The sequence below is a fragment of the Trichomycterus rosablanca genome, chromosome 3, assembly GCF_030014385.1.
Source record: "Trichomycterus rosablanca isolate fTriRos1 chromosome 3, fTriRos1.hap1, whole genome shotgun sequence".
Lineage (NCBI taxonomy): Eukaryota > Metazoa > Chordata > Actinopteri > Siluriformes > Trichomycteridae > Trichomycterus > Trichomycterus rosablanca.
The window spans coordinates 53,953,829-53,981,821 of NC_085990.1; the positions used below are offsets into that span (position 1 = coordinate 53,953,829).

The window sequence follows — 27,993 nt, forward strand, 5'->3', positions numbered from 1 at the left end:
GTTTAATCCGTTATGAGTGAAAGTGAAAGTAAACTGCCACGTTTAGTGGACAGAGGAGTTTAATGTTGTTCAAAGTTGTTAAAGGTGTTTAAATATTTAATATGTAAACTGTAAGGATTTTTGTTGTGCTGCAGTGTTTTGTGAGCAGTTTTAAAGCTTCAGTCTGTAAGAAGAAACATGAGCTCCGACATGAATCTCCCCGAAGAAGCGAAGAAAAACAAAAAGTGAGTAAATTTATTTCTTTTAAATAATGATATCAATACATCAGACTGCAGCGAATGTACAACAGCCAACACTAATAATATAAAACATAGAATATTGAAGATATGAGCTGTGGCGTCGTTTTTAATCAGTCAGGACGAATCTCAAACGATTCTGTAGCTCCTTTTCCTGTGCACTATGTAGGGTACAATAATAATGGCTTCTAAACCCTACATAGTCACTATGTAGCATATATGAAGTGATTTAGGATTGATCCTGCCGGTGTTCTGCAGCACTAATCAAAGTACCGCAGTAGCCGCTGGTTTATTATACTGTTTAATTCTAACACATTTAATCAGTATTAATTTTGATGTGGGTGGAAGTTACTCCACACATGTAAATAATTTATTTATTAATAATGTGCCATTTTTAGTATTATGTAAGTGTTTTGTGTAATGAAACTTAGTTTTCTGACCTGAATAATGTCGAAAATCTTTCATTTTAAGCCCTGATTTGTTCATCTCTTACTAATCACATTTTAAATAAAAACCAAAACCCACAGACTGCATCACTGACTGAAACACTCATAGTGTTAACAGTAATACATACAGCAATGGTTAAATATTTCCACTGCATAAACATGTTTTTTTTTTTATTCTCTCCTACTTTAGTATTTTACTGCTCATAGACACTTCTTTAGTATTTACTCACATTACAACAATACATGATCATCGTTCTCATTAAAGTAATGACGAAGAAAGAAAGTTTGAAGTGTATACCAGGTTTACCACGCTATAATTAATATACAAATATCAATAGTTAGCTGTATGGAACACTGTGCTCCTCAAATCTTCAAATCAGTAGTATTTGTGTATCATGTTGCCCGATTTTTAGCAAGTCCAATTTTTACTCAACTGCATTATGCTTCCTCTCTACTGGTGATGACCCCCGCCCCTGATTGAGGAGAGCGAACTGATTCATGTCCCCTCAGATTTGTGAGCAGTAGCTGACTGCATCTTTTCACCCACACCAACCGAGTTCATACACGAATCAGCACGGAGAGCCACACCCTGATCAGCATTATTTCTTTAATCAGCCAACAGAGGTTGTAATTGCATCAGTCATGAGGTCCCTGTCCGGCTCCCTTCCCTGTATGAACGGATGGCAGAGCTGAGATTCGATATGATGTATTCGAAATCCCAGCTTTGGTGTGCTAGTGTGTTTTGCCTCTGCGCCACCTGAGTGGCTTTGTTCATTTAAAATTCTAATCTAAATGAGTTTACCAACCTCCAGAACTGTGTTACATGCAGTTCATTTTATAAAGCCTTGTTTTTATTTAATGCAATATAGTTAAATTATATAGTTAAACTATATAGTTAATATAATAATAATAATAATAATAATAATGATAATAATAAATAATTTGTTAAGATTGCAATTAGAATATAAATCCTATAAATCATCTAAACTTTTCTTTAGGGATGTAACGATGCACCACAAGACAGTTAAAAATCGGTGCACATGTGCCACGATTCAAATCGGTTGTTCATTTAAGATGAATTAGTACTCACTTTAAACAGCAGAGGGCGCTGGCGCTATTCACCTTGCTGTGTTTTTGCCAGGTTCAGAATTTTCCAGCGAAATTTATTTATGTGAGGAGACTTCATTTATTAAGCATTATTAATAATAATAATAAGCATTATTTTGCATAGTTTGTACCTACCTCAGAAATAAAAGGACATTTATTATTTAGATAAATAAAAGATGAGCACAAATACAGTATTTTATTCTTTTTAAAGAGAAATAATAAAAGGAAACTTTGTCATAATTTGTCTTGAATTTAATTTTGTTTAAAAAACTCAGGAAAATCGTAACGTGAACCCAGTATCATGAATCGTATGGCATCTTGGGTAGAGTGTGTCATTACATCCCTACTTTTCTTCATCAACACAGCTGCACCCATGAATGTGGTGATGTAAGTTTTACCTTTGCACTGAGTCCCAAAGCAAATATCCACATAAATCAATACATACATAAATGACATTACACAGATCCACAGTTTAACCTGCAGTTAGAGTGCTTACGAATGCAAACAGCTTCTGTTTGTGACTTATTGTACATGATGTAAATAATACAAATACACAAAGTTTTCCTCCTTGAGTTTGAACTGCAGTGCTTTCTGTATCTCTAAACAGAACTAAATTACAAATCAGTAGTTTTAACTCTCACTGTACAGAATGTGTTGGATATAAATTTAAATGAGCAATAGCATTAACCAAACAATGACTGGTTGTTAATCACTATCATTAATATTTACAAGCTTTTTAAATGTGTAAATAGTTGCTCTAAACACAACACACAGTAAGAGGAAACAGGTTGTGTATTAGGTATTATGTGTCTGGTACAGAGCCAGGGTAATTGTACTTTGGACTCTGGCTCTGTTTAGATTGTAGGGTGGAATGTTTTGAAAAGTTCTTTTGGCTTTACGTGTCCTGGTTGCCTGTTTGCATTCATCATTACATCAGAGGAGGTGTCTTTTCTTCAGGTTGGGATAAGTTAGAATCACCTCCTCGCCTGTTTCTCTTGAAAATGTTTGTGAACCCTTTTATCAGATTTGTTGGTTGGGTTGGCCCTAAGTAGGGATGTCCCGATCCGATCTCGAAGATCGGGATCGGGGCTGATCAAGGCATTTTTTAACTGATCGGAATCGGCTTTACGAAACCCGATCCTAATCCCGATCTTTTGTTTTACATCAGCATGTCCGCTGTGTGGAAATACTTTAAATTGGAAAGTGAAACAAGTCCAGCAGCGGTGTAATGTCTGCACTGTGAGCGTTTCACGAGGCGGTGGGAGCAGAGCTGCGTTCATTACTGTAGAATTTTACTGTTTATATGGTGTGTGAGTCAAAGATCACTCCAGTTTACAAAACAACGTAGTGATGCACTCGTTTAATAAAGAAATAAATACACAGTATATTCACATATTTTCGGGAACAGAACACTTTATTAACTTCTTCTGTTACGGTACCGAATAGCGGACAGCTAGAGTCAATGACACTATTCCATGCACTATGGAAGCCCCAAAGGGTCAAAACACACTCACTTCGCATAGAAACGTCCATCAAACCACTGTCACAATACAAGCACTTTAAAAACTGGCTTTCCTTCATAACAAAAGAGCCTTTCCATTTTATTTTGGTATTTAGGTTTTACTGTAATGCTGTTAAGTAACTTTTTTTCTTATCTTCAAATTAAGCTGCTACACAGATTTCTGTTCCTTTTTAGTGTATCACTGCATTAAACAGATTTTTTTTCTTTGAATGTAAAGTTTAAAGTAAAACTGTAATTATCTCAATAATTTTGATTGATTTTGTAAAAATACAAAACATTAAGCCAATAGCTTGAATGCAGCATTTTTCCCTTCAGCGCTGCAGAGCTATTCAGTTGTTAAACATATACACTGGATTAATTTGAATAACTGTAATGTACTTGAAGTGTGCACTGTGTGAACAGTATTATCCAGTTCTTATCTAGACAATATCCAGAAAATACAAGTATCGGTTTGAGACTCGGTATTGGATCGGGATCAAAATTAATAATTGGGATCGGTATCGGGAACAAAAAAACGTGATCGGGACATCCCTAGCCCTAAGCACAGCCTTATGCAGTTCTGAAAGGTGTGATAAACAAACTTGATTTTATTACTCAATAAATGACCATAATCCAAAAGATTTTTTGTTATTTTGTTGACAGAATTCTTATAATGAGTGTAAAATAAAAGCTACTAGTTTAAAATGGAAATTCTTAATTTAAAATGCTATGTTAGATGTTTACACACTAACTGAGTACTTTATTAGGTGGTATGTACCAGATACACCTATCTAATACATACACTATATTGCCAAAAGTATTCGCTCGTCTGCTTTTACACGCATATAGACTTCAGTGACTCCCATTCTTAATCCATAGGGTTTAATATGATGTTGGCCACCCTTTGCAACTATAACAGCTTCAGCAAGGTTTAGGAGTGTGTTCATGGGAATTTTTTACCATTCTTCCAGAAGCACATCTGTGAAGTCGGACACTGATGTTGGACAAGAAGGCCTGGCTCACAGTCTCCGCTCTAATTCATCCCAAAGGTGTTTTATTGGATTGAGGTCAGGACTTTGTGCAGGCCAGTCAAGTTCTTCCACACCAAACTGGCTCATCCACGTCTTTATGGATCTTGCTTTGTGCACTGCCTGTCTGTAGTGATCGACTCTGTGCACTATGTTCCTCAGCATCCGCTGACCCGCTCTTTCATTTTACGTGGTAACACTTGGTGGCTGAGTTGCTGTCGTTCCCAATCGCTTCCACTTTGTTATAATAGCACTGACAGGATGTACACTCACTAACTGTAGCCCAACTGTTGCTCTGTATACTTTGTCACTCCCCAGATAGGTGTACCTAATAATGTGTGTAGTAGAGTATGTGATCTGTAGTGCTTTAGATATTTTGGATGTTGGATGTGTTACAGTGACGTTATCAGATTAATATAGAGTGAAGAAAGTGAAATTGTTGTATAATGGAGAACCTGCTAAACAGAAATTCTTCATGTATTGTTCTTGTTTCAGTCTGATTCAGGGTGAGAGATCAGCATCATCTGATCCCAGCTGTGTGTCTATGAAGAGTGATCAGTCAATAGATGAGCCATTACAGTTCAGAGACAGAGATCGTTCTACTGATCTGAGGTGAGGATCATTTTAGGAAATGTGAAGAACTGATGTACTTTAATCTAAACTAGAGATTACTTAATCAGATTATACTTAAAATATAAATTATATGTACAGCACTGTCACCAGGTGACATGTATCAGTCAAATAAATACCATTATTTATGGATACAAGAGAAACAAGACGTAAATTTGGAAAACTGGGCTGCACCGGTCAAACCAAATCAAACCAAAATTTGATTACAGATCATTCTCAATACATTGCTAAATGCTAGCATTGTTTCAATTAATAAAAAAGTATGCTGCCCCAGTGGAACCTAATACTTATCCCTGAGTGCACTAAACAGGCAGTAAACTTTGTTGTTATCTCTGGAGCATCTGAGATCCCGAATGTTTCTATATTATTTATATTTTCACCTATTTTCAATATTTCATCACCATATGATTAATAATCACATTTTAAACTTTTTTGTTTTTCTGTGCTTTAGGTCAGTGAAGAGAAAAAGATCAGACTCACCTGAACCCAGCTGTGTGTCCATGAAAAGTGATCAGTCAATAGACAATCTCATACACTTTAGAGAAGAAAATTCTTCTACTGATCTGAGGTCAGCATGTATTTTCTATTCTATTAGGTTCTTCACTCCCAGTCCCTCCTGATTAAATTCATTAAATTGATTTGTTGGTTCTGAAAGATGAGATTTTCTGATTGGATGGCAGTATGATGATGTTAAACAGCTGCTGGACATTTATTGTTGTTTGCTGTGCAGATGTGAAAATGTTGTTTCATTTACATTAAACTTGTTCCTTATGTTGTTCAGACATCAAAAGAAATTAAAGAAATCAAGAAGCAGCGGAAATAAGTTGGATTCCATATTTAAGGTGTGTATCTGAGTCTCAGTGTGGAACAAAAGTACAAAACCAAAGTATTTAGCCGCTCAGGTGGCGCAGCGGTAAAAAGAGACGCGCTGCAACCAGGGCTGGATTCTGAGAACGTGGTATCGAATCCAGCCTTGCTTTACCGGTTCGAAGCTGAGTGGCTATATGAGCAACGATTGGCCGGTTGCTCATATGGGGGGTGGGACAAAGAACCGGATGTGGGTCTCTCTCTGTCAGAATGTGATTGCGTTCTCTGCCGGCTGATTGGAGGCGCTTACACAGAGATGGGGAAGATCGCCCCTAGGGTGTGTCTCTCCGCATGCAACGCTGGGTGGCGCCAAACTCGTCAATGTGTGGGTGGCAAAGATGCATCTGGCTGCTGCTCGTGTTTCGGAGGGGATATGGGTTAGCTTCAATCACCTCCGTCAGGGCAGGGTTCGGCATAGACAGAGAGGAAGCACGATGCTAATTGAACAATTGGATGCGCTAAAAGGGGAGAAAAAGGGGTCAAATTTAATTAAAAAAATAAAAATAAAACCAAAGTATTTAATGTTGTGTCTGGTCAACTTTATTTACATTTTTAATCTACTTCCAATTCCTGATATTTAGGCCTTAAACACATTCCAAAAAAGCATTTACCACTTTTTAATGCTTCCATTCCTGTTAGGGCGGCACAGTGGCTCAGTGGGTAGCACTGTCGCCTCACAGCAAAAGGGTCCTGGGTGTCTGTGTGGGTTTTCATCCGGGTGCTCCGGTTTCCTCCCACAGTCCAAAGACATGCAAGTGAGGTGAATTGGAGATACTGTCATAGTTAACCTACTGCTCTGCTGACCTGGAATTCCTGGTTATAAAATGTAATGTAATATAAAATTCTATCTTCCACGAGAGTTTTTCCTGCATTGTTGTTGCTGCTGTTTATATCCCTCCGAATGCTAATGCTAACGTAGCTATGAAAGACCTATGTACTGCTGTTGGAAAACTTCAATTTTTGCACCCAGACAGAGTCTTTATTGTTGCTGGGGACTTTAATCACTGCAGTTTCAGATCTGGACTTCCCAAGTTTTATCAGAATGTCCACTGCACCACAAGGGGACTAAAATCGACTCATCTCTCCAGCACCAATTCCAGCACACAGACTGGAACCAGTTTGCTCTCCAAGCCACCACAGATCACACTATCTGCATTGACTCCTACACTAACTCTGTCCTGGACCATATTAACAACTGTGTGGACAGTGTATCAACGCACAAAAAATTAAAAAATCCTAACCAGAAGTCCTGGATGAACAGTGAGGTTTGCCTTTTGCTCAAAGCGAGGAATACAGCCTTCAGGTCTGCAGCCTACAGCACAGCCAGAGCCAGTCTGAAAAAAGGTATCTCTGGGCTAAACACAGTTATAAACAACGGATTAAGGACCACTTCAACTCCTCCGACCCTCTGCGTATGTGGCAAGGCATACAAACAATCACGGAATTTAAACCACTTAATACAGCTCCCTGTGCCGACAATGACTCGCTCCATGATGAGCTTAATAACTTCTATGCTTGTTTTGACCGGGGTAATAACATGGTTGCCTTTAAAACAGATCTTTCTCCGGATAAGCAACCAATCACACTCTCTACCACATATGTCTACCGCATTCTGAACCAGGTGAATGCTAGAAAGGCTGCTGGCCCTGAGTACCTGGACGTGTGCTAAAAGCGTGTGCTAAGCAGCTTGCTGGAGTCTTCACTGACATTTTCAATCTGTCTCTGGCCCAGGCTGTGATTCCAATGAGCTTCAAGACAGCCACCGTTGTGCCGGTACCAAAACATTCAACTGCTTCAGCACTGAATGATTTCCGACCTGTTGCACTCACTCCCATAATCTCCAAGTGCTTTGAAAAGCTAGTCCTCTCTCACTTGAAAGCCTGTCTACCAGCGACATTAGACCAGCACCAATTTGCTTGACACCACGGTGATAGGCTTAATCAAAGACAACGATGAAACGGCCTACAGGGAGGAGGTTCAGCAACTGGCTGCATGGTGTGAGGACAACAACCTGGAGCTTAACACAGGGAAAATGAAAGAGATTATTGTAGACTTCAGAAGAACAGGAAGTCAGGCACACACCCCTATCTGCATAAACAGAGTTGTAGTAGAGCGGGTACCCAGCCTCAAATTCCTCAGCGTCCACATCTCCGACAATCTCTCATGGTCCCACAATACATCATTCCTGGTCAGAAAGGCACAACAGCGCCTTTACTTTCTATTGAGACTCAAAAAAGCCAGAATACTTGTGGACTTTTATTGCTGTATAATTGAGAGCATTCTAACAAACTGCTTCTCTGTGTGGTACAGCAATTGCTGACCGGAAAGCTCTCCAGCGGGTGGTTAAAACCGCCCAACGCATCACCGTCACCCAGTTACCCACCATACAGGACATTTACAATAAAAGGTGCGTGGGCAGAGCGAGGAACATTATCAAGGTTGTTTTTCATCCTAATCGTGGACTTTTCACCTTGCTTCCGTCTGGCAGGCATTACAGGAGCCTCCGCTCTCGTACCAGCAGGCTCAGGAAGAGCTTTTTTCCTGAGGCTGTTACCCTGCTAAACTCTACCACGCTAATGTAAAAATATCACTGCACTTTGTACCACATTATCTCTGTACTTTTTACAAATGTATCATCTCGACTGTATATACCACCAGTATTTTGCAAATTTGCACATTGCACTATTGCACTACTAACACCAGCACAACAATAATGTGTATACTGTATATATCTGCTATACTTAAATACTATATTTATTCTTTATTCTATATACTATTCTATATTTACTCATTACCCATTCATGTAGCCACTTTAGTCACCTTGCATTACTCTGTAAATACATATTAGTCTACACACTGCACAGTCATCATCTGTTTAATATTCTTAATATTATTTTATGTCTCCTCATTTCACTATCTGGTCACTTCTGCACTTTAAGTGTATTATATGTAAATAATATCTATCTTGCTCTTCTGGTTAGATGTTACTGCATTTCGTTGGCTTTGTACTTGTTTACTCTGCACAATGACAAAGTTGAATCTAATCTATAATCCTAATAAACAAACAACCAATCACCTGTTTGGAATCATGTCATTATTTAGTTTTTTCACCTCATTACTGGCCCTAAATTGCCCCCATCCCAACTTTTTTGGAATGTGTTGCAAGCCTAAAATGCAGGAATGGATGTTTATTAATAAACGAAATAAAGTTGAACAGATTAAACATGAAATATCTCAGGTTCATCCTGTTTGACATCAAATAAAAGTCAAAGTCAATGTAAGAAACTCTGTTTTTTTATTTCATTTACATTTTCCATATTGTCCCAACTTTTTCTGATATTTGGGGACACACATTAGATATTTTCGAAATATTTATTTATTACATTATCATATTGTAATTTGACTGTGGGTATTTAACTGTGGTACAAATATCCAGTTCCCATTAAAAACTGTAAGGTTAGCAAAATAAGAGAATTGAGAGATTTCTTGACCTTTTTACCTATTTTTGTCTGGAGTCTATCATTTTGGAGCTGACTGTACCAGTGTAGGTTTAAAATTTTTTTATATCTAATAACTGTGATTTTGTCAGGAGCTGGAGCAGAAAGTCTTTACTCTGTTGAAGAATGAACTGAATGAATATAAGAAGATACTGAGTGCAGATTACTCAGAATGCTCTGAGGTGAAGCATGAGGAGGATCAATGTAGTTTCAGAGAGGAGGCACTGAAGATCACTCTACATGTCCTGAAGAAGATGAACCAGACTGATTTAGCCAACACACTGCAGACCAGTAAGAGCTACTGGTTTTATTCCATCACTTTAATTTATGACAAACTAAAATATGTTTTTAAACATCCAGTATTTTATTTTAAAAACAAAGAAATTATCATTTACAAACATTTGAATGCTAGTGTAGGTGTATAATGGTAGAGTGTGTTGTATTGTACTTAGGTGGTTAATATTCAGTTCACTTTTGACCTTTCTACTACTAATAAAAACATTATTAGCAGCAAACTGATATCAGAACTCTGACATTAAATCATACAGAGTAGATTAATAATTATTAGATTTTATATTCTGGTTTAAACATTGAAATCTTTTTCTTTATGTTCTTCTGTTTATTAGAGCTGGTCTCTATTTATCAGAAGAACCTCAAAACCAAACTGATAGAGAAATATAAAAGAATTAATGAAGGAATCTCACAGCATGGATCATCAGTTCTCCTGGATCAGATCTACACTGAGCTCTACATCACAGAGGGTTCGAGTGGAGACGTCAATAATGAACATGAGGTGAGACAGATTGAAACCACATCCAGGAGACCAACAACACAGGAGAAACCCATCAAATGTAACGACCTCTTTAAAGACACATCCATCAGAACTGTGCTGACTAAAGGAGTTGCTGGAATTGGAAAAACAGTCTCTGTGCAGAAGTTCATTCTGGACTGGGCTGAAGGAAAAGCCAATCAGGACGTTCTCTTCATGTTCCCACTTCCCTTTAGAGAGCTGAATCTGATGAAGGAGAAACATCTCAGTCTGATGGAGCTTCTTCATTATTTTTTTCCAGAATTTAAAAGAATAAAAACAATAAACTGCAGCACCTACAAGATCATTTTCATCTTTGATGGTCTGGATGAGTGTCGACTTCCTCTAAACTTCCAGAACAATGAGATTGTGAGGGATGTAACAGAATCAGCCTCAGTGGATGTGCTGCTGACGAACCTCATCAAGGGGAACCTGCTTCCCTCTGCTCTCCTCTGGATCACCTCTCGACCAGCTGCAGCCAATCAGATCCCTCCTGAATGTGTAACCCAGGTAACAGAGGTACGAGGGTTCAGTGATCCTCAGAAAGAGGAGTTCTTCAAGAAGAGGATTAGGAACGAGGACCTGGCCATTAAAATTATCAAACACATAAAGTCATCAAGAAGCCTCTACATCATGTGTCACATGCCAGTGTTCTGCTGGATTTCAGCCTCTGTTCTAGAGAGAATGCTGAGTGAAGCAGAGGGTGGAGAGATCCCCAAAACTCTGACTCAAATGTTCACCCACTTCCTGATCTTTCAGATCAAACACAAGGAACAAAAGTATCATGGAAAATGTGACCTTGATCCACATCAGGCCAGAGAGATGATACTGGCACTGGGAAAACTGGCTTTTCAACAGCTGGGAAAAGGAAACCTGATCTTCTATGAAGAAGACCTGAGAGAGTGTGGTATTGATGTCAGAGAAGTGTCAGTGTACTCAGGAGTGTGCACCCAAATCTTCAGAGAGGAGTTTGGGTTACACCTGGGGAAGGTCTTCAGCTTTGTTCATCTGAGCGTCCAGGAGTTTCTGGCTGCTTTATTTGCATTTATCTGCTTCATCAGCAAAAATCCAACAGAACAACAAACCACTGATCTGTCTGATCTGTTCACCAAGTCCAGCATGTCTGATTTCCTCGAGAGTGCAGTGGACAAGGCCTTACAGAGTGAGAATGGACACCTGGACCTTTTCCTTCGCTTCCTTCTGGGTCTCTCACTGGAGTCCAATCAGACTCTCTTACGAGACCTACTGACACAGACAGGAAGTAGCTCTCACAGTGATGAGAAAACTGTGGAATACATCAAGGAGAAGATCAGGGAGAATCCCTCACCAGAGAAATCCATCAATCTGTTCCACTGTCTGAATGAACTGAATGATCATTCCCTAGTGCAGGAAGTCCAGATTTACCTGAACAGAATAAAACCTGGTTATAAACACTATGGTTCTGATTGTCTCAGTGGAATCAGTCTCTCTCCTGCTCAGTGGTCAGCACTGGTGTTTGTGTTGCTAAACTCAGAAGAAGATCTGGAGGAATTTGATTTGAGGAAATATTACAGATCAGATGAATGTCTTCTGAGGCTGCTGCCAGTGGTGAAAGAATCCAGAAGAGCTGAGTAAGTATTTTCTTCATTAATATCAGCAGGTGTTTACTGTTAATAGTGTGATTGCTGTAGGCAGACGCCAATCCTACTCTAAATCGTCCATCTGACCGCGGCTTATATAAAATTTTTGGATCTGCACACCCGTTTACCTTGCCATGTCTGTTTTTTAACTGTAAATCGTCCATCCCACTGATTACATCATGGCTTGTACAGTGTATCACAAAAGTGAGTACACCCCTCACATTTCTGCAAATATTTTATTATATCTTTTCATGGGATGACACTATAGAAATAAAACTTGGATATAACTTAGAGTAGTCAGTGTACAACTTGTATAGCAGTGTAGATTTACTGTCTTCTGAAAATAACTCAACACACAGCCATTAATGTCTAAATGGCTGGCAACATAAGTAAGTACACCCCACAGTGAACATGTCCAAATTGTGCCCAAAGTGTCAATATTTTGTGTGACCACCATTATTATCACTGCCTTAACCCTCATGGGCATGGAATTCACCAGAGCTGCACAGGTTGCTACTGGAATCCTCTTCCACTCCTCCATGATGACATCACGGAGCTGGTGGATGTTAGACACCTTGAACTCCTCCACCTTACACTTGAGGATGCACCACAGGTGCTCAATTGGGTTTAGTCCATCACCTTTACCTTCAGCTTCCTCAGCAAGGCAGTTGTCATCTTGGAGGTTGTGTTTGGTGTCGTTATCCTGTTGGAAAACTGCCATGAGGCCCAGTTTTCGAAGGGAGGGGATCATGCTCTGTTTCAGAATGTCACAGTACATGTTGGAATTCATGTTTCCCTCAATGAACTGCAGCTCCCCAGTGCCAGCAACACTCATGCAGCCCAAGACCATGATGCTACCACCACCATGCTTGACTGTAGGCAAGATACAGTTGTCTTGGTACTTCTCACCAGGGTGCTGCCACACATGCTGGACACCATCTGAGCCAAACAAGTAATCTTGGTCTCGTCAGACCACAGGGCATTCCAGTAATCCATGTTCTTGGACTGCTTGTCTTCAGCAAACTGTTTGCTGGCTTTCTTGTGCATCAGCTACCTTCTGGGATGACGAACATGCAGACCGAGTTGATGCAGTGTGCGGCGTATGGGCTGAGCACTGACAGGCTGACCTCCCACGTCTTCAACCTCTGCAGCAATGCTGGCAGCACTCATGTGTCTATTTTTAAAGCCAACCTCTGGATATGATGCCAAACACGTGGACTCAACTTCTTTGGTCGACCCCGGCGAAGCCTGTTCCGAGTGGAACCTGTCCTGGAAAACCGCTGTATGACCTTGGCCACCATGCTGTAGCTCAGTTTCAGGGTGTTAGCAATCTTCTTATAGCCCAGGCCATCTTTGTGGAGAGCAACAATTCTATTTCTCACATCCTCAGAGAGTTCTTTGCCATGAGGTGCCATGTTGAATATCCAGTGGCCAGTATGAGAGAATTGTACCCAAAACACCAAATTTAACAGCCCTGCTCCCCATTTACACCTGGGACCTTGACACATGACACCAGGGAGGTACAATGACACATTTTGGCACAATTTGGACATGTTCACTGTGGGGTGTACTCACTTATGTTGCCAGCTATTTAGACATTAATGGCTGTGTGTTGAGTTATTTTCAGAAGACAGTAAATCTACACTGCTATACAAGCTGTACACTGACTACTCTAAGTTATATCCAAGTTTCATGTCTATAGTGTTGTCCCATGAAAAGATATAATGAAATATTTGCAGAAATGTGAGGGGTGTACTCACTTTTGTGATACACTGTATACAGCTTTTGGATATGCACAAACACTCACCCGGCATGCCCGTATTTATAGCCATTTTTTGTCCCATTCACTTCTATTCATTTTTTAGAATTTTGAGCTAGCGGCCTCGCCAAATGACCATGACCAATACTAATCTATGCAACACATAGCAAAAGATACAAGAACAACCTTATCAAACAGCTTTTAACTCTACTTTAAACTCTTAAGACCCGACAGCCCGTACTGGACTGTAGCAACTGTTCAAGCATGCTACAAGTTTTATAAGTAACATTTGTACCAATATGTTAAAAACAGGTTTCATAAGCATGTCAGGATGACCCTGATCGCTTAAATGAGCAGAAAAACATGTTTCCTATGTGACAGACAATATAGTCATCAGATTCCAATGCAAAGAGAGATTGAAGAAATATTGTAGAGGATCTGCCAGCTGCCAAGCACATACTTTTAGCATCATGGGGTTGATGTCATCAGGTCCAGTGTACCTGGATGATGGTAAAGGTAGGGCTTGGTGGAGAAGGAGTTTGCACAGAGCTGTTGAGTTGATAGATAAAGAAGATGCTTTGAGGTCAGTTGTCTGCTGGGAGAGGCGGCGAAGGCCAAGGTGTTGATGGGTTGGAAAGCATGGACTTCTGCTGAGGTGTGAATTGAGGTATGGGTGTTGAGTGAAGACCTAGCCTCACTGTCTGAGCACAATGGGTGAGGCTGTGTCAAACTTAATAAAGAATATGTTTAGCTCAGATGCAAATGCCAAGTCTCCCTCTACTCCATGCGCAGACAGACTGCAGACAGCAGTATGTCAAATATTTTATCCCGTTCCACACCTCTCTTGTTGTCTAACTAAGTCCCATGGTGAAATGTCATGAAAACTTCTGGAGGTGGCAGGAACCAAAGTTGAAGTGAAAATCTGAGATGTATACAGTGAGTAAGAATGATGCTAGTAAAGTTCTTTGGGGTGCACCAGTGTTGCAGATCACAGACTTAGAAACACAGCCATCCACTCTGACATACTGTGGCCGGCCTGTGAGGTAGTCTGTGATCCATGATGTGGTATCGGGGTGCATCTTTAGCAGCTTCTCTTTCAGTAGACAGGGCTGAATGGTGTTGAAGGCACCAGAGAATTCAAAGAACATAATTCTCCCAGTGCTTCCTTGCTTGTCCGGGTGAGAGAGGCCCTTGTGTGTCATTTAGATGATGGCATCATCCACCCTGATGTGTGATTGATGTGCAAACTGCAGTGGGTCCAGGAAATCTGTCTGCTGAGACCTCAGGTGCTGTAGAATTAGTCTCTCAAAGGTCTTTCTTACATGTGATGTCAGAGCCACAGGTCTGTAGTCATTAAGATAACTGGGACAACTCTTAATGCAGGAAGTCTTCCACAGTGTAGGCCCCTTCTTCAGTCTTAAAGACTGTAAACAATCTTAAAACCGAAAAGAAGCTTTCAGGAATCAATAAAGGTTAACATATGTAATGAATGTTTTTAACAAACAAGAAGTAGCCAGCACTATACTGTAAAGGATACATAAAGCACATACATGACCATGACACTACTAATTTATGCAACATATAGCAAAAGATAAAAGAACAAGAACAACCTCATCAAACAACTTTTAAATCATCATCCTGCCACCTCTTAAAACTGGGGAGCCTGTACAGTCTTGATAGGATCTCGACTGATCAGAAAAAGTTATGGGCTGTGCATCCACACTATAGGTGAGCTTCTGCTGAGATCGAGGAGACTGTCTTCCCTTTTATACCCAAAACTTTGGATGTATGTGCAAGTGGGACAGAGGCCCCGGCCAGGCGCCACCATCCCTGCAAGGCCGCGCATCTCTTGATTGCCATTTGCCCAGACTGTAGCAGCTGTTCAAGGATGTGAAAAACAAGTTTTATAAGTAACATCTTTGTCAATATGTTAAAAACAGGTTTCATAAGCAGGTCAGGATGAGGTGACAGACAATATAGTCATGAGATTCCAATGCAAAGAGAAATTAAAGAAATGCTGTAGTGCAGGTCTCATGAGATGGCATTTACTTTTAAAGCAGCCAATCCACCTTCTGCATGTTTTTGCTGAGCTGGAGAAAATAAAGCCCTTATTAATTTCTTTCAGGTCCTTGTAACTTGAAACAATAAAAAAAAGGTTCATGTTTGTGTGATTCTGCATTTGTGTGTGTGTGTGTATCTGAATAATCTGATGTTTCATCTTTTCTTTCTCAGGTTGAGTGATTGTAAGCTAACAGATGAAAGTTGTGCAGCTCTGTCCTCAATTCTCAGTTCAAACTCCTCCAATCTGAGAGATCTGAACCTGAGTTACAATAAGCTGCAGGATTCAGGAGTGAAGCAGCTTTTTGCTGGACTGAAGAATCCACACTGTAAACTGGAGATACTGAGGTGAGATTATAACAAGAGCCCTACTAAATTTAGGGAAATGTCATGGACCTCGTTTTTCAAAAAACACAGATTTCACATCAGTCATTACACAACTCTCTTCAGTTGAGTGATGGAATTAAATGGAAGTTACAATACACAGCACAGCTACCTTAATAGTTGAATGTAAACCTAGAACATCCAGCAATGGTGCGATTAATTTTTGTCTCCGTTTTTACACCCTTCCTGCAGAATTGAATTACCCGTGTTTTTAGCTGCTTTACACTTTCACATTTTGGACATTTTGACTAAGCGATTGCTAACTGAATTGCTGTAGGATTGCTAGGACGCCTCATAGTGCAAATTACCCAGTAAACATGAAGCACTTGAGAAAGGTGAGAAAGAGAAAGGTGATGTCAGTGCAAGAACACGCAAAGAATAGAGTACGCAGACTACAAAGGCCGCATTTTAGCAATGTGGTAGCCGAATTTTATTAGATAAACACACTTCATACATTAGGAGGTAGTGATCCGGGATAAAGTCATTCTGTGGTGAAACAACCAGGTTGTCTATGTCAATACCACAAGTTAATATTAAGTCTAAGGTATGTTTACAGCGGTGAGTGGGTCCTGGTACATTTTAAGTAACACCTACAGATTCTAAAATAGAATTGAACTTGATTTTAAGTGGATCATGCTTATTTCCATAATGGATATTAAAGTCTCCAACACCCCAATTGAAACTGCTTTCAATCATTTAAGAATAATTCTTCACTCTCTCTAGATTGTTTTTTATTTTATTTAGTTGATCTGGGGGTTTTGGATGGTTTAAGCAGCTCTTTAAATGTTGTTAGTCCTCAGTGATCTTTAGCTGATAAGAATTCGCTTCAACTGATCATGGGAACAAACCATTTAAAATACTGTGTTTATTTAATTTTGATCTTATGTACTGTATATTCAGTTGATGAATAGATTATAAAAATTTGATGTTTAATCTTTTCTTTCACAGATTGGTTGATTGTAAGCTAAAAGGTGAAAGTTGTGCAGCTCTGTCCTCAGTTCTCAGTTCAAACTCCAACAATCTGAGAGATCTGAACCTGAATTACAATAACCTGCAGGATTCAGGAGTGAAGCTGCTCTCTGCTGCACTGAAGAATCCACACTGTACACTGGAGATACTGGGGTGAGATTATAACACACACACACACACACACACACTGTAAACTGGAGATACTGAGGTAAGATTATAACACACACACACACACACACTGTAAACTGGAGATACTGAGGTAAGATTATAACACACACACACACTGTAAACTGGAGATACTGGGGTAATATTATAGCACACACACACACACACACACACACACACTGTAAACTGGAGATACTGAGGTAAGATTATAACACACACACACATTCTGAACTGGAGATACTGAGGTAAGATTATAACACACACACACATTCTGAACTGGGGATACTGAGGTGAGATTACAACACATACATGCAATCAAAAATTATATACTAACACACACACACACATGCACACACATTCCCATTCAAATTCCAATAATCTGATGTTTCATCTTTTCTTTCTCAGGTTGTTTTATTGTAATCTAACAGGTGAAAGTTGTGCAGCTCTGTCCTCAGTTCTCAGTTCAAACTCCAACAATCTGAGAGATCTGAACCTGAGTAACAATAAGCTGCAGGATTCAGGAGTGAAGCTGCTCACTGCTGCACTGAAGAATCCACACTGTAAACTGGAGATACTGAGGTGAGATTATAACACACACACACACACACACACACACACACACACACACACACACACACACACACACAGTAAACTGGAGAGACTGGGGTGAGATTATAACACACACACACACACACACACACACACACACACACACACACACACACACACACACACACAGAGTACAGTTATCTGATGTTTCATCTTTTCTTTCTCAGGTTGGCTGGTTGTTCTCTAACAGGTGAAAGTTGTGCAGCTCTGTCCTCAGTTCTCAGTTCAAACTCCTCCAATCTGAGTGATCTGAACCTGAGTTACAATAAACTGCAGGATTCAGGAGTGAAGCTGCTCTCTGCTGCACTGAAGAATCCACACTGTACACTGGAGATACTGAGGTGAGGTTATAACAAACACTAAATGAGAGATTTCAGTTTGTGATTTTTAATTTATTTTCCAAAAACTTAAAAAACTGCTTTCTTTGTCATTCTGGGTGAGTATAAATTAATGCTAAAAAAATGGCAGTTTTCTGAATGCACTGTACATGTGTAACATTAAACAAACCATATGCTTCTTTGCTGAGTTTAGAATCTTATCATTGGTCAGCCCATATGGTTAGCTGGTCTCTAGATAGACACGATTCAAGGTGCGTTAGTATTAAATCATAGATCTTCCAGCATAAAATACTTAAGATTTGGCCTTTTGTTAGTGACATTTTAGAGCTTCTGGCTTTGAACAGCAGGTTTACTGTGTATCAGATCTGTTGGGTTTTATTTTGGGTAAAATAAAAATTGATTAATTAATTATATAATTAACTAATTATATAATTAATATCCTTTAGAACGGAGCACCACCAATGATTTTGGGTTTAAAGGTTGATCGCTGGAAAACCTCGGTTTTAAACATGTCAGTCTATTTTCTCTGATTGTGAGTACTTAAAATGGACTATTTCTCTCATCAAAGTAATCAAAAACACCATGCCAAGTTGCATACCATTGTAATGTTTATTAAACAAACAATAACATAATGAATACAATACTTATTAATTAAAGGGCCTAAGAGTCATGCATACATTGTTAGATGAACTATTACGTAAAATTAGGTTGAGATTTACGATTGAATGATGGAAGGAAACCCTTCTTAGATCTAATTAAAGAATATACGAAAATAGTGAAACGAATAAAATATTATGTAGTGAAACCAACCTTTTAACAAGAGCACGGAACGTGTTACCTGGAGACATCGGCAGTAGAAGGTAGAAGTAGAGGTAGAAGAGAGAGAGCCCAGGCTTGGATCACCTCGCGGTTGTCTTTGTTGATTCTATTTCGGGCTTTTGGTCCATAGAACAATTGCTGTCCTTCCCGTATCTTCACTGCAGAATCTCGAACACACACGTGTATAGAAGGTGTCCTTTATGGTCAAATGAAGCTTCTTCCTTCGTCTCTCCACAGGTCCGGATTTTCCGATCACCACGAGTTGTGCTATTCGCTTAAAAAGTTGGATTCCTACACACAGCCAAATAAGGACTTTGTTTGTCCAAACGCGAACTTTTGTTTAGCCAAAACTTGCGAACGCTAACGGTTAGCTGGCATGCTACCATGTGTTCCTTTTTGTTCAAAAGCCTCATGACCTTTTAGAACTGACTAAACTTACTCCATCTTACTGCACCAAACTGTTCTTCTTCTTCTGTTGATGCATGCTCAATAATCCAAGTACACAAATCCACAAAGTTTGAATCAGTTCATCTGGACACAAGTTTGTTGTAGAGATACGTTTCGTCACTCAATCCGAATGACTTCTTCATTCTGAAGAAGACTGAAGAAGTCATTCGGATTGAGTGACGAAACGTATCTCTACAACAAACTTGTGTCCAGATGAACTGATTCAAACTTTGTGGTGTTCTTATTCTTCTTCTTGGTTTACTGGCGGGTGACATCTCTTTGGTGCATACCGCCACCTACTGTACAGGAGTGTGTAAAGGGACTTAGCAGGCTATGTTTTCTAGGTCTTAGATTCTTTTAATTAAACCTGTATCATTAAGGAAAATAATTAATGATTTAATTCTGTCACGCTGCATCCCTTCTTCTTTAAGAATATTTTCTATTTCATTCCCTGCCTTCCTTTCTTGCCATTGGTGTCTATATTCTGTGTATTTATTGCAGTTAAATAAGACATGATTTACATCTTCTTGGACCAAACTGTTCCAAACTACTTGGGTTTTTAAACCACACGACAAAGGGCAGGGTTATCTAAGTCAAAGCCAATCAGTTTAAACTTCTCTTTCAGATCACGTGATGACAGGTCTTCTCCCACCATGTACTTTTAACTACTGACAACCAGTTTTATTTTAGTTAAATTTTTTGAATTTTATTTGGGTTTTAAATCTCCAAAATGGACACAAATAAATTTGTTAACAGACTAAAACATGAACACAGATTCCAATAATCTGATGTTTCATCTTTTCTTTCTCAGGTTGGTTGATTGTGATCTAACAGGTGAAAGTTGTGCAGCTCTGTCCTCAGTTCTCAGTTCAAACTCCTCCAATCTGAGAGATCTGAACCTGAGTCACAACAAGCTGCAGGATTCAGGAGTGAAGCTGCTCTCTGCTGCACTGAAGAATCCACACTGTACACTGGAGATACTGGGGTGAGATTATAACACACACACACACACACACTGTAAACGGGAGATACTGAGGTGAGATTATAACACACACACACACACTGTAAACTGAAGATACTGAGGTGAGAATATAACACACACACACACACACACACACACACACTGTAAACTGGAGATACTGAGGTGAGATTATAACACACACACACACACACACACACTGTAAACTGGAGATACTGAGGTGAGATTATAACACACACACACACACTGTAAACTGGAGATACTGAGGTGAGATTATAACACACACACACACACACACACACTGTAAACGGGAGATACTGAGGTGAGATTATAACACACACACACACACTGTAAACTGAAGATACTGAGGTGAGAATATAACACACACACACACACACACACACACACACTGTAAACTGGAGATACTGAGGTGAGATTATAACACACACACACACACACACTGTAAACTGGAGATACTGAGGTGAGATTATAACACACACACACACACTGTAAACTGGAGATACTGAGGTGAGATTATAACACTCTATACGAGACTTCAGATGCTCAACAGTTTGTGCTCGCCGTCATCTGATTTTCATCTTCATGATTTTCCGTACATTTTCAATTGGAGACAGATCTGCTGGCAAACCAGTCAAGCACACAGACACACACACACACATACATTGTGTCTATGAAGCTACTTTGTTGTACAGCATACAGAATGAATAAAAGCATGGGATTGTCTTGCTTAAATAATGAAGGACGTCCTGGGAAAAGACATTGTTCTGAGGACACCAATATACACCTCAGTGTCAACAAAATGTCACGACTGCACATTCTCCAACACTTAAACTTAGATTGTGACTTCAGGGACAACCACTGTTTCTGGAGCACACAAAGTGGACCTTTAACAGCATGGCTAATTATGCAGCTAATATAGGCGTCCCCAGAGGTTCCAACATTAAACTTGTGGCCGTGACAAATATTTATTTCAGCTGCAACAGAGATTCTTACTGTCTGGTTGTGATGTTTCATCTTTTCTTTCTCAGGTTGGATGGTTGTTCTCTAACAGATGAAAGTTGTGCAGCTCTGTCCTCAGTTCTCAGTTCAAACTCCTCCAATCTGAGAGATCTGAACCTGAGTCACAATAAGCTGCAGGATTCAGGAGTGAAGCTGCTCTCTGCTGCACTGAAGAATCCACACTGTACACTGGAGATACTGGGGTGAGATTATTTACATTTTTGGCTGACAGAAGAGCTTTCATAGTGAACATTACTTTACTTTAGTTTAAGCAGACAACAATCCAAGAACACAAAACTGTTTTTTTTTTTTTTATGAGAGTGTTAGTATGTAAGTACATGTCAGCTTAAGTGCTTAGTAAAGAGGTGATGGTTTTTAATCATCATTTGTAGACAGCGAGGGACTCAGATATTCAGATAAGGGAAGTTCGTTTCAACACTTGGGTGCAAGTACAGAGAAGAGCCTTGATGCTCGTCTTTCTGAAGTCCTGGGTGGAGGATCAAGTCAGGTGAGACGATGGCTTTGAGGTTGTGTGGTACAGGGTTTGATTAGACCTTCAAGGTAGCTTGGGGCTGGTCAATTTTTGGCTTTGTAGGTGAGCATCAGTGTTTTAATGCATGCAGCTACAGGAAGCCAGTGAAGAGAACGAAGCAGTGGGGTGAGAATGTGGCATCAGTGGGGTGGTGTGAGGATGTGGCAGCATTGGGGTTGTGTGAGGATGTGGCAGCAGTGGGGTGATGGTGTGGCAGCAGTGGGGTGATGTGGCAGTGTTTAGGTTGGTCAAAAACCAGATGAGCAGGTGCATTTTGAATTAGCTGCAAGGGTTTAGTAGTGAACATAGGAGCTCCTGCCAGGAAAGAGTTGCAGTCATCCAACCTTGAGATTACAAGTGACTGCACAAGAATGTAAGTAGCTTCCATAGAGAGAATGGCCAAATCTTCCTGCTGTTGTAGAGGAGGAACCGGCACGATCTCGTCATGTTGGCTGCATGAGAACAGAAGGTCAGCTGGTTATCCAGGACAACACCAAGGTTTCTTACATTATCAGATGGTCTGATCTGGGAGTCATCAAGAGAGATGATTAGGTCATGGGTTGGAGACTGATCTCCAGGAATAAGTAACAGCTCAGTCTTGCTGGGATTGAGTTTCAGATGATGAGCTCGCAGACATGATGAGATGCGAGCTGAGACTTGTGTGTCTAAGGTTGACTAAAGTTGAGTTAAAAAGAGTTGAGTATCAATATCATAGGAGTGGTAAGAAAAGCCATGGGAGGCTATGACCTTACCAAGAGAGCGTGTGTAGACAGAGAACAGAAGTGGGCCGAGTACAGAGTCCTGAGGAACACTTGTTGAGAGAGTGCATGGAGGGGATATAGAACCAGGTAGGAGGCCATCCATTGCCATACCAAACCATTTACTCCAAGGTGTGAGAGAGTAGACAAGAGAATGATGTGATTCACTGTGTCAAAGGCTGCTTAGAGGTCAAGTAGAATGAGGATTGATTTTATCTTTGGTCCAGAGCACAATTTTTCCAAAAAAAGACCTGGATCTGAAATTCAAACTCGGAAAGTTCAGACGCCCAGCGCTGGTGTGCTCGCAGAAGATCCCGCTGCGCCATCTGGGCACCCCCACTTAGTTTCTTAATAATTAACACCAGTGTAAGTAAACAGCCCATGACTTTGTGAGATCTTTCACTATGGTAGATTCTGTCAAGAGTCTCAGAAAACAAACGGGGTAAAAGTTGTTCATTGCTCTTCAAAACTGATAAATTAATATGTTTTTAAAAATCTAGTTTTATTTCACTTACATTTCAATAATTTTATATATATATATATTTCCTTTCCTTTCTCAGGTTAGATTATTGTGATCTAACAGGTGAAAGTTGTGAAGTTCTGTGCTCAGTTCTCAGTTCAAACTCCTCCAATCTGAGAGATCTGAACCTGAGTAAGAATAAGCTGCAGGATTCAGGAGTGAAGCTGCTCTCTGCTGCACTGAAGAATCCACACTGTACACTGGAGATACTGAGGTGAGATTATAACACACACACACACTTTTAGAATCCTAAACCCTTAAAAACACACACACACATGGAAAGTACAAAGAACAGGGAACTTAATGTGCACCTCGGAATAAAACAACAGAAGATGTAGTTAAAATGTGAATCATTAAGAGTAAAATATCAGTTCTTTAGAAGGTAGCTTTAGACTCCGGCTTTCCTAGTTATTACAGCATAACTAAACAGGAGAGCGAGCAGGTAACAAGGTCATGAAGGCTTTCACAGGACATCAGCACCCACCTCCCCCACCGTCATCAAACCTGAGTGATCGGACAAGAGAGACAGAACGACAGCAACCAAACATCCCTGTTCACCACAAGTTTATATCACCAAGAACCCCCAAGCTCTGTGCCTTTGTCTATAGTCTCAGTAGGCAGTTCCGGTCCTAGGGGTCAGAAACCAGGCTCAGCCAGAAGCCAACATGTAGTGACCAGCAAATCCTACAATCCTACAGTTTTATTTTACTCAGATTCCATTAATCTGATGTTTCATCTTTTTTGTCTCAGGTTGGATTGGTGTGATCTTACAGGTGAAAGTTGTGCAGCTCTGTCCTCAGTTCTCAGTTCAAACTCCTCCAGTCTGAGAGATCTGAACCTGAGTCACAATAACCTGCAGGATTCAGGAGTGAAGCTGCTTTCTGAAGGACTGAAGAATCCACACTGTAAACTGGAGATTCTGAGGTGAGATTATAACAAACACACAATTACACAATAGTTATAACCTCTATTTGAAAGAAAACAAGTGCAAGAGTATTTAAGTGTTTTTTTTTAAATACAGTACATCTACTAATGAACTATTTACAGAATACCATTATATACACATAAGCGTCAGACTGAGCACAGGCCAAAACAATTAACAAAACCTCAAACTAACAAAAAAAATAATCCTAAGCATTAAGAGAAGGTTAATCAAACAAAAAATGGCAGCTCACCCGAAGAAACGAAAAAAAGTGAAAAAACATGACAATAAAAACAGTTAATTTAATGAACACTACTATCCAAAATTAGTATCACTATTATCAAATTCACAATGCTAAGGAGCATCCTAGTGCTGCTATGAAGACACATCAGATACACATCAGAAAACTTCCCACCCAGTTTTTACCACAAATCAGATCGGCTCCTGCTGAAAGGTAACATCTGGGATTGCAACAATGAGTTTCTCCTTTATCTCTAGTAGGAACGTTTATCTAGGAATAAAACATGAAGCGTAGTGTTTTGTGGTAGCAAAGATAAAATGTGTACCACTCGGTTCAATTCCTATTGGTAATCGTCACATAACTTCAATCTTTATTTGCATAAAGGTGAACTTTACATAACTTAACATGTCATGTTGCCAACTCCATGCACTTTGCTGACGTTTCTTGTTGCCTCACGTCACTGGAAGTTGCCAGATCTAAGTGACAATGAATGACGTCCTGCTGCTTTGTGTTGAAATGCCATCATTTCACGCTGGTTTGTAGCCATGTACAAAAAAGCCAGAATTAAAGGGATATTAAGAGATTAACATCCTATTTGTTTGCTTAATATTCAATTAAGCACACAATCATCATGTACTGCACTCCAGGTGGATGGAAAACAGAACATGTGTCAGTTCAGCGTTCAGTGCTGTAAGCACAATTCAATTCAATAATATAATGATTTTTTTTTATAATAGAGTTTTATGGTTGGGACATGAGTGTCTCCATTTGTAAAGAGGTCCCTATTTAACTGGTGATTACTCTGAACTTTGTCCCCAAAATTATGCAGGTGTATATACACACACACACACACACACCTCTCTGACTGACCTTTACAGTAATAGTGTTGTTGTGTGTGTGTGTTTGTTCATACATACATGAGTGTTGAGATGTAACTGTATTCTCGTGTACTGAGTTCTTGTTCTCTCTGCAGGTTGGAACAATGCTGTATTACAGAGGAAAGTTTTAGGTCTCTGGCTTCAGCTCTGAGATCAAACTCCTCATCACTCCTGAAAGAACTGAATCTGAGCTACAATGAACCAGGAGAATCAGGAGTGAAGCTTTTCTCTGATCTACAGAAGGATCCTCACTGTAAACTGGAGAAACTAGAGTGAGTTACTGACTTCCTGTTTTATTTTAGAGGATCCTAAACTTTCATTTCTTATTTAATCCAGTACAAATCTCGACTTCACAATTACACATATCACATCTTTTAACATTCCACTTATAAACAAAAGTGAGAATTTGTAATTTGTAAGTATAAACACAGGGGAATGACAGAGAAAAAGTATTCACATCCTATATTAAAATATATAAATATAAAAGTTTTAGATACTAATGTTAAAATATAAAAAATAAGCAAATAGCATCATGGTTAAGAAGCTTCCTAAAGTTCTGAGCCACAACAAACACCTTTATCATCCCTGTTAGTACAACTGGTTCCATCATCCAAAAACGGAGAGTTTGTGACACTGCAAATCGTCCCCTGATGATGATATGAGAAGTAAAAAAGAAGAAGCCAGCAGTTACTTTAAAATATTTGCAGGACGACCTGAAAGCAACAGGAACAGTAGTAACACAATAAACTGCAATACAAACATCTTTATTGCTCCATTTGGATTGATGGTAACCCGTACCATGCACTGCACACTGAACAAAACAAGTATCTATAGGTGAAGGCCAAGAAGAAACCCACTGCTTAAAGAATGGCATAAAAAGAGTGACAACTTTGCCACAGCGTACACAGACAAACCGCAATCAATCCTTTAAAGAAAATGTTCTTTGGACAGATTAAACCAAACAAAAGCACTTTGGCAAGTCATATTGCAGCATTATGTTTCTAGATACTGAAATGATGCAGTGGAACATGGTGGAGGATCCATAATGTTCTGGGGCTGCTCTGGGACAGGACAGCCTTGGATGTGCCACATGCACAATGAAATTTGAGGATTATCAGAGCATTTTACAGCTAAATTTGCTCCTGAGTGTAAGAAAACTAGGTCTGAGTCATGATCTCAATTATGAAATCTACAAATATTCATAAGCTTATAATAATTGCAGTGGAAAATGTTGAATGTATTTGGACCATGTTATTAAAGTATTTAAACAATAGAGAGTTGAAACATCTCCACATACTTCTGAAGACATTGGCTTTTTCATATTAAACAATCAAGTGTGCCAGTACTGTTGACCATCACAGTCAACATGTTGTTGGGGCAATAAGACTCTGAGGAGTAAACATGGACATTTTTTAATCAAATTAAAGCATCTGTCCAATTATTATCAATCAGAATAACGTAAACTGATAAATAAAATCTGATTAAATGAGGTGGGTAACCCTTTACACAATGTAACTCTGTGTCCATCAGCTCGACTGAAGTAAATACACCTGAACCCACTGTTAGTGTGAGCTGCATTTGGGCCAAACTGCTTACATACTGAATAATAACTGCTGTGTTACTTTTAATGGCATTTAGCACAAAAACCTGCATAAGTACATTAAATTCACCTGAGAGCTATTTTCTGATCCCAGCTTCCACTTTTATTATTATTTATATATTATTTATATATATTATTTATATATTATTCGTTTATTCGATTATGTTCTACATGGCAGCAGCCTGTAGCTTAAACACATCTACATTTTCTAGTGGTGAGAAACTAAATGTGATGCACAGGTTCTATTGGCACCAACAAATAAGATAAAAAGTGCAGTGTCAGTTTACGATTTATCAGGATACCTTATAACCAGTAGGTCAGGTTTAGTTGTAATTTTAATGCATTTAACAGTAAATAAACAAATGTACAGTTATATTTCTTATTTTTGTTACATAATTTTTGTATTTGTTTTTTCCTCCTTTCTACCTACAGTGTTTGGTGACACAACTCCTCAACTACATTAAATTCCACAGTGGAATTGACCTGGTCATGAGAGTCCTAAGAGGATGTCTGAAAAGGGAACAACTACCACTGTGCGCCCTCTCCCCATTTTCATCTGATATCTACGCTGGGTTTTGCACAATGTTTTATATACAAACATTATAGCGTATCCAAGAGTTAAATATAGCTTTGAACATTTACTAAGGGATACCACATATATCGGGTGAAAATGATTAAGTAGTCACAATTACTTATCTGCTCTATGTACCTGTCATAAGGTCTGTAATAAAAGACAGAGCCATCAAGGTAAAATCTGATTAGAACAAACATTTACAGTTTAGCTCTGGGGTGTGTCAAATCAGAACTGAATATTTTCACAGTACCTTACACTCATCGAAAAGCATCAAAAAATTCCCTCAAACAGATCGAGTTTTACGTTGATCTAAACAACACTTAACATGTAAAATCATAAATGAAGATTGAACGAATATCCCTAATAATGCAAAAGTAACTTATTAGCCAATCCAGCAACACACCCCTACAGAGCAATGTTTGAATGTATCCTGAACTATGGAAACAGATAAGCTGTGAATGAAGGACTTAACAGCATCAATTTTGCAGTAGAAAGTTTCGAATTTATTTGTCATTTGTACAAATGTTAGCAGCAATTATACGTTGAAATGTGTGTTGGGAGGCTCGGGAACTCTACAAATATGCAAGCATAAGAGAAAAAAAGAGGGAACAGGGATTGGGGTAGGGTAATAAAAATATAAAACAAGAAAAAGAGAAATATTTATAAGTAATATATAAGAAAT

At 39.3% G+C, this 27,993-nt stretch overlaps 1 protein-coding gene across 1 annotated transcript; it reads left to right on the forward strand.

Annotated features, from left to right (window-relative positions):
• The first annotated feature begins 34 nt into the window (after nucleotides 1–34).
• LOC134309991 (NACHT, LRR and PYD domains-containing protein 3-like) lies at nucleotides 35–27,983 on the forward strand. The gene is made up of 16 exons (XM_062991501.1): nucleotides 35–224; nucleotides 4,814–4,930; nucleotides 5,400–5,516; nucleotides 5,730–5,790; nucleotides 9,405–9,603; nucleotides 9,939–11,730; nucleotides 15,731–15,904; nucleotides 16,889–17,062; nucleotides 17,480–17,653; nucleotides 17,851–18,024; nucleotides 20,099–20,272; nucleotides 21,316–21,489; nucleotides 23,137–23,310; nucleotides 23,847–24,020; nucleotides 25,233–25,409; nucleotides 27,170–27,983. The coding sequence occupies exons 1-16, from the start codon at nucleotides 178–180 to the stop codon at nucleotides 27,177–27,179; spliced, it is 3,912 nt and encodes a 1,303-aa protein (XP_062847571.1). The 5' UTR covers nucleotides 35–177; the 3' UTR covers nucleotides 27,180–27,983.
• The last annotated feature ends 10 nt before the right edge of the window (nucleotides 27,984–27,993 follow it).

What these genes read in the sequence shown, in the direction of transcription:
- LOC134309991 (XM_062991501.1), top strand. Translation starts at nt 178, where the DNA reads ATGAGCTCCGACATGAATCTCCCCGAAGAAGCGAAGAAAAACAAAAA. An exon ending in AGCCAACACACTGCAGACCA is followed by an intron (nt 9,604 to 9,938) that starts GTAAGAGCTACT and finishes TCTGTTTATTAG; the next exon opens with AGCTGGTCTCTATTTATCAG. An exon ending in TGTACACTGGAGATACTGGG is followed by an intron (nt 21,490 to 23,136) that starts GTGAGATTATTT and finishes TTCCTTTCTCAG; the next exon opens with GTTAGATTATTGTGATCTAA.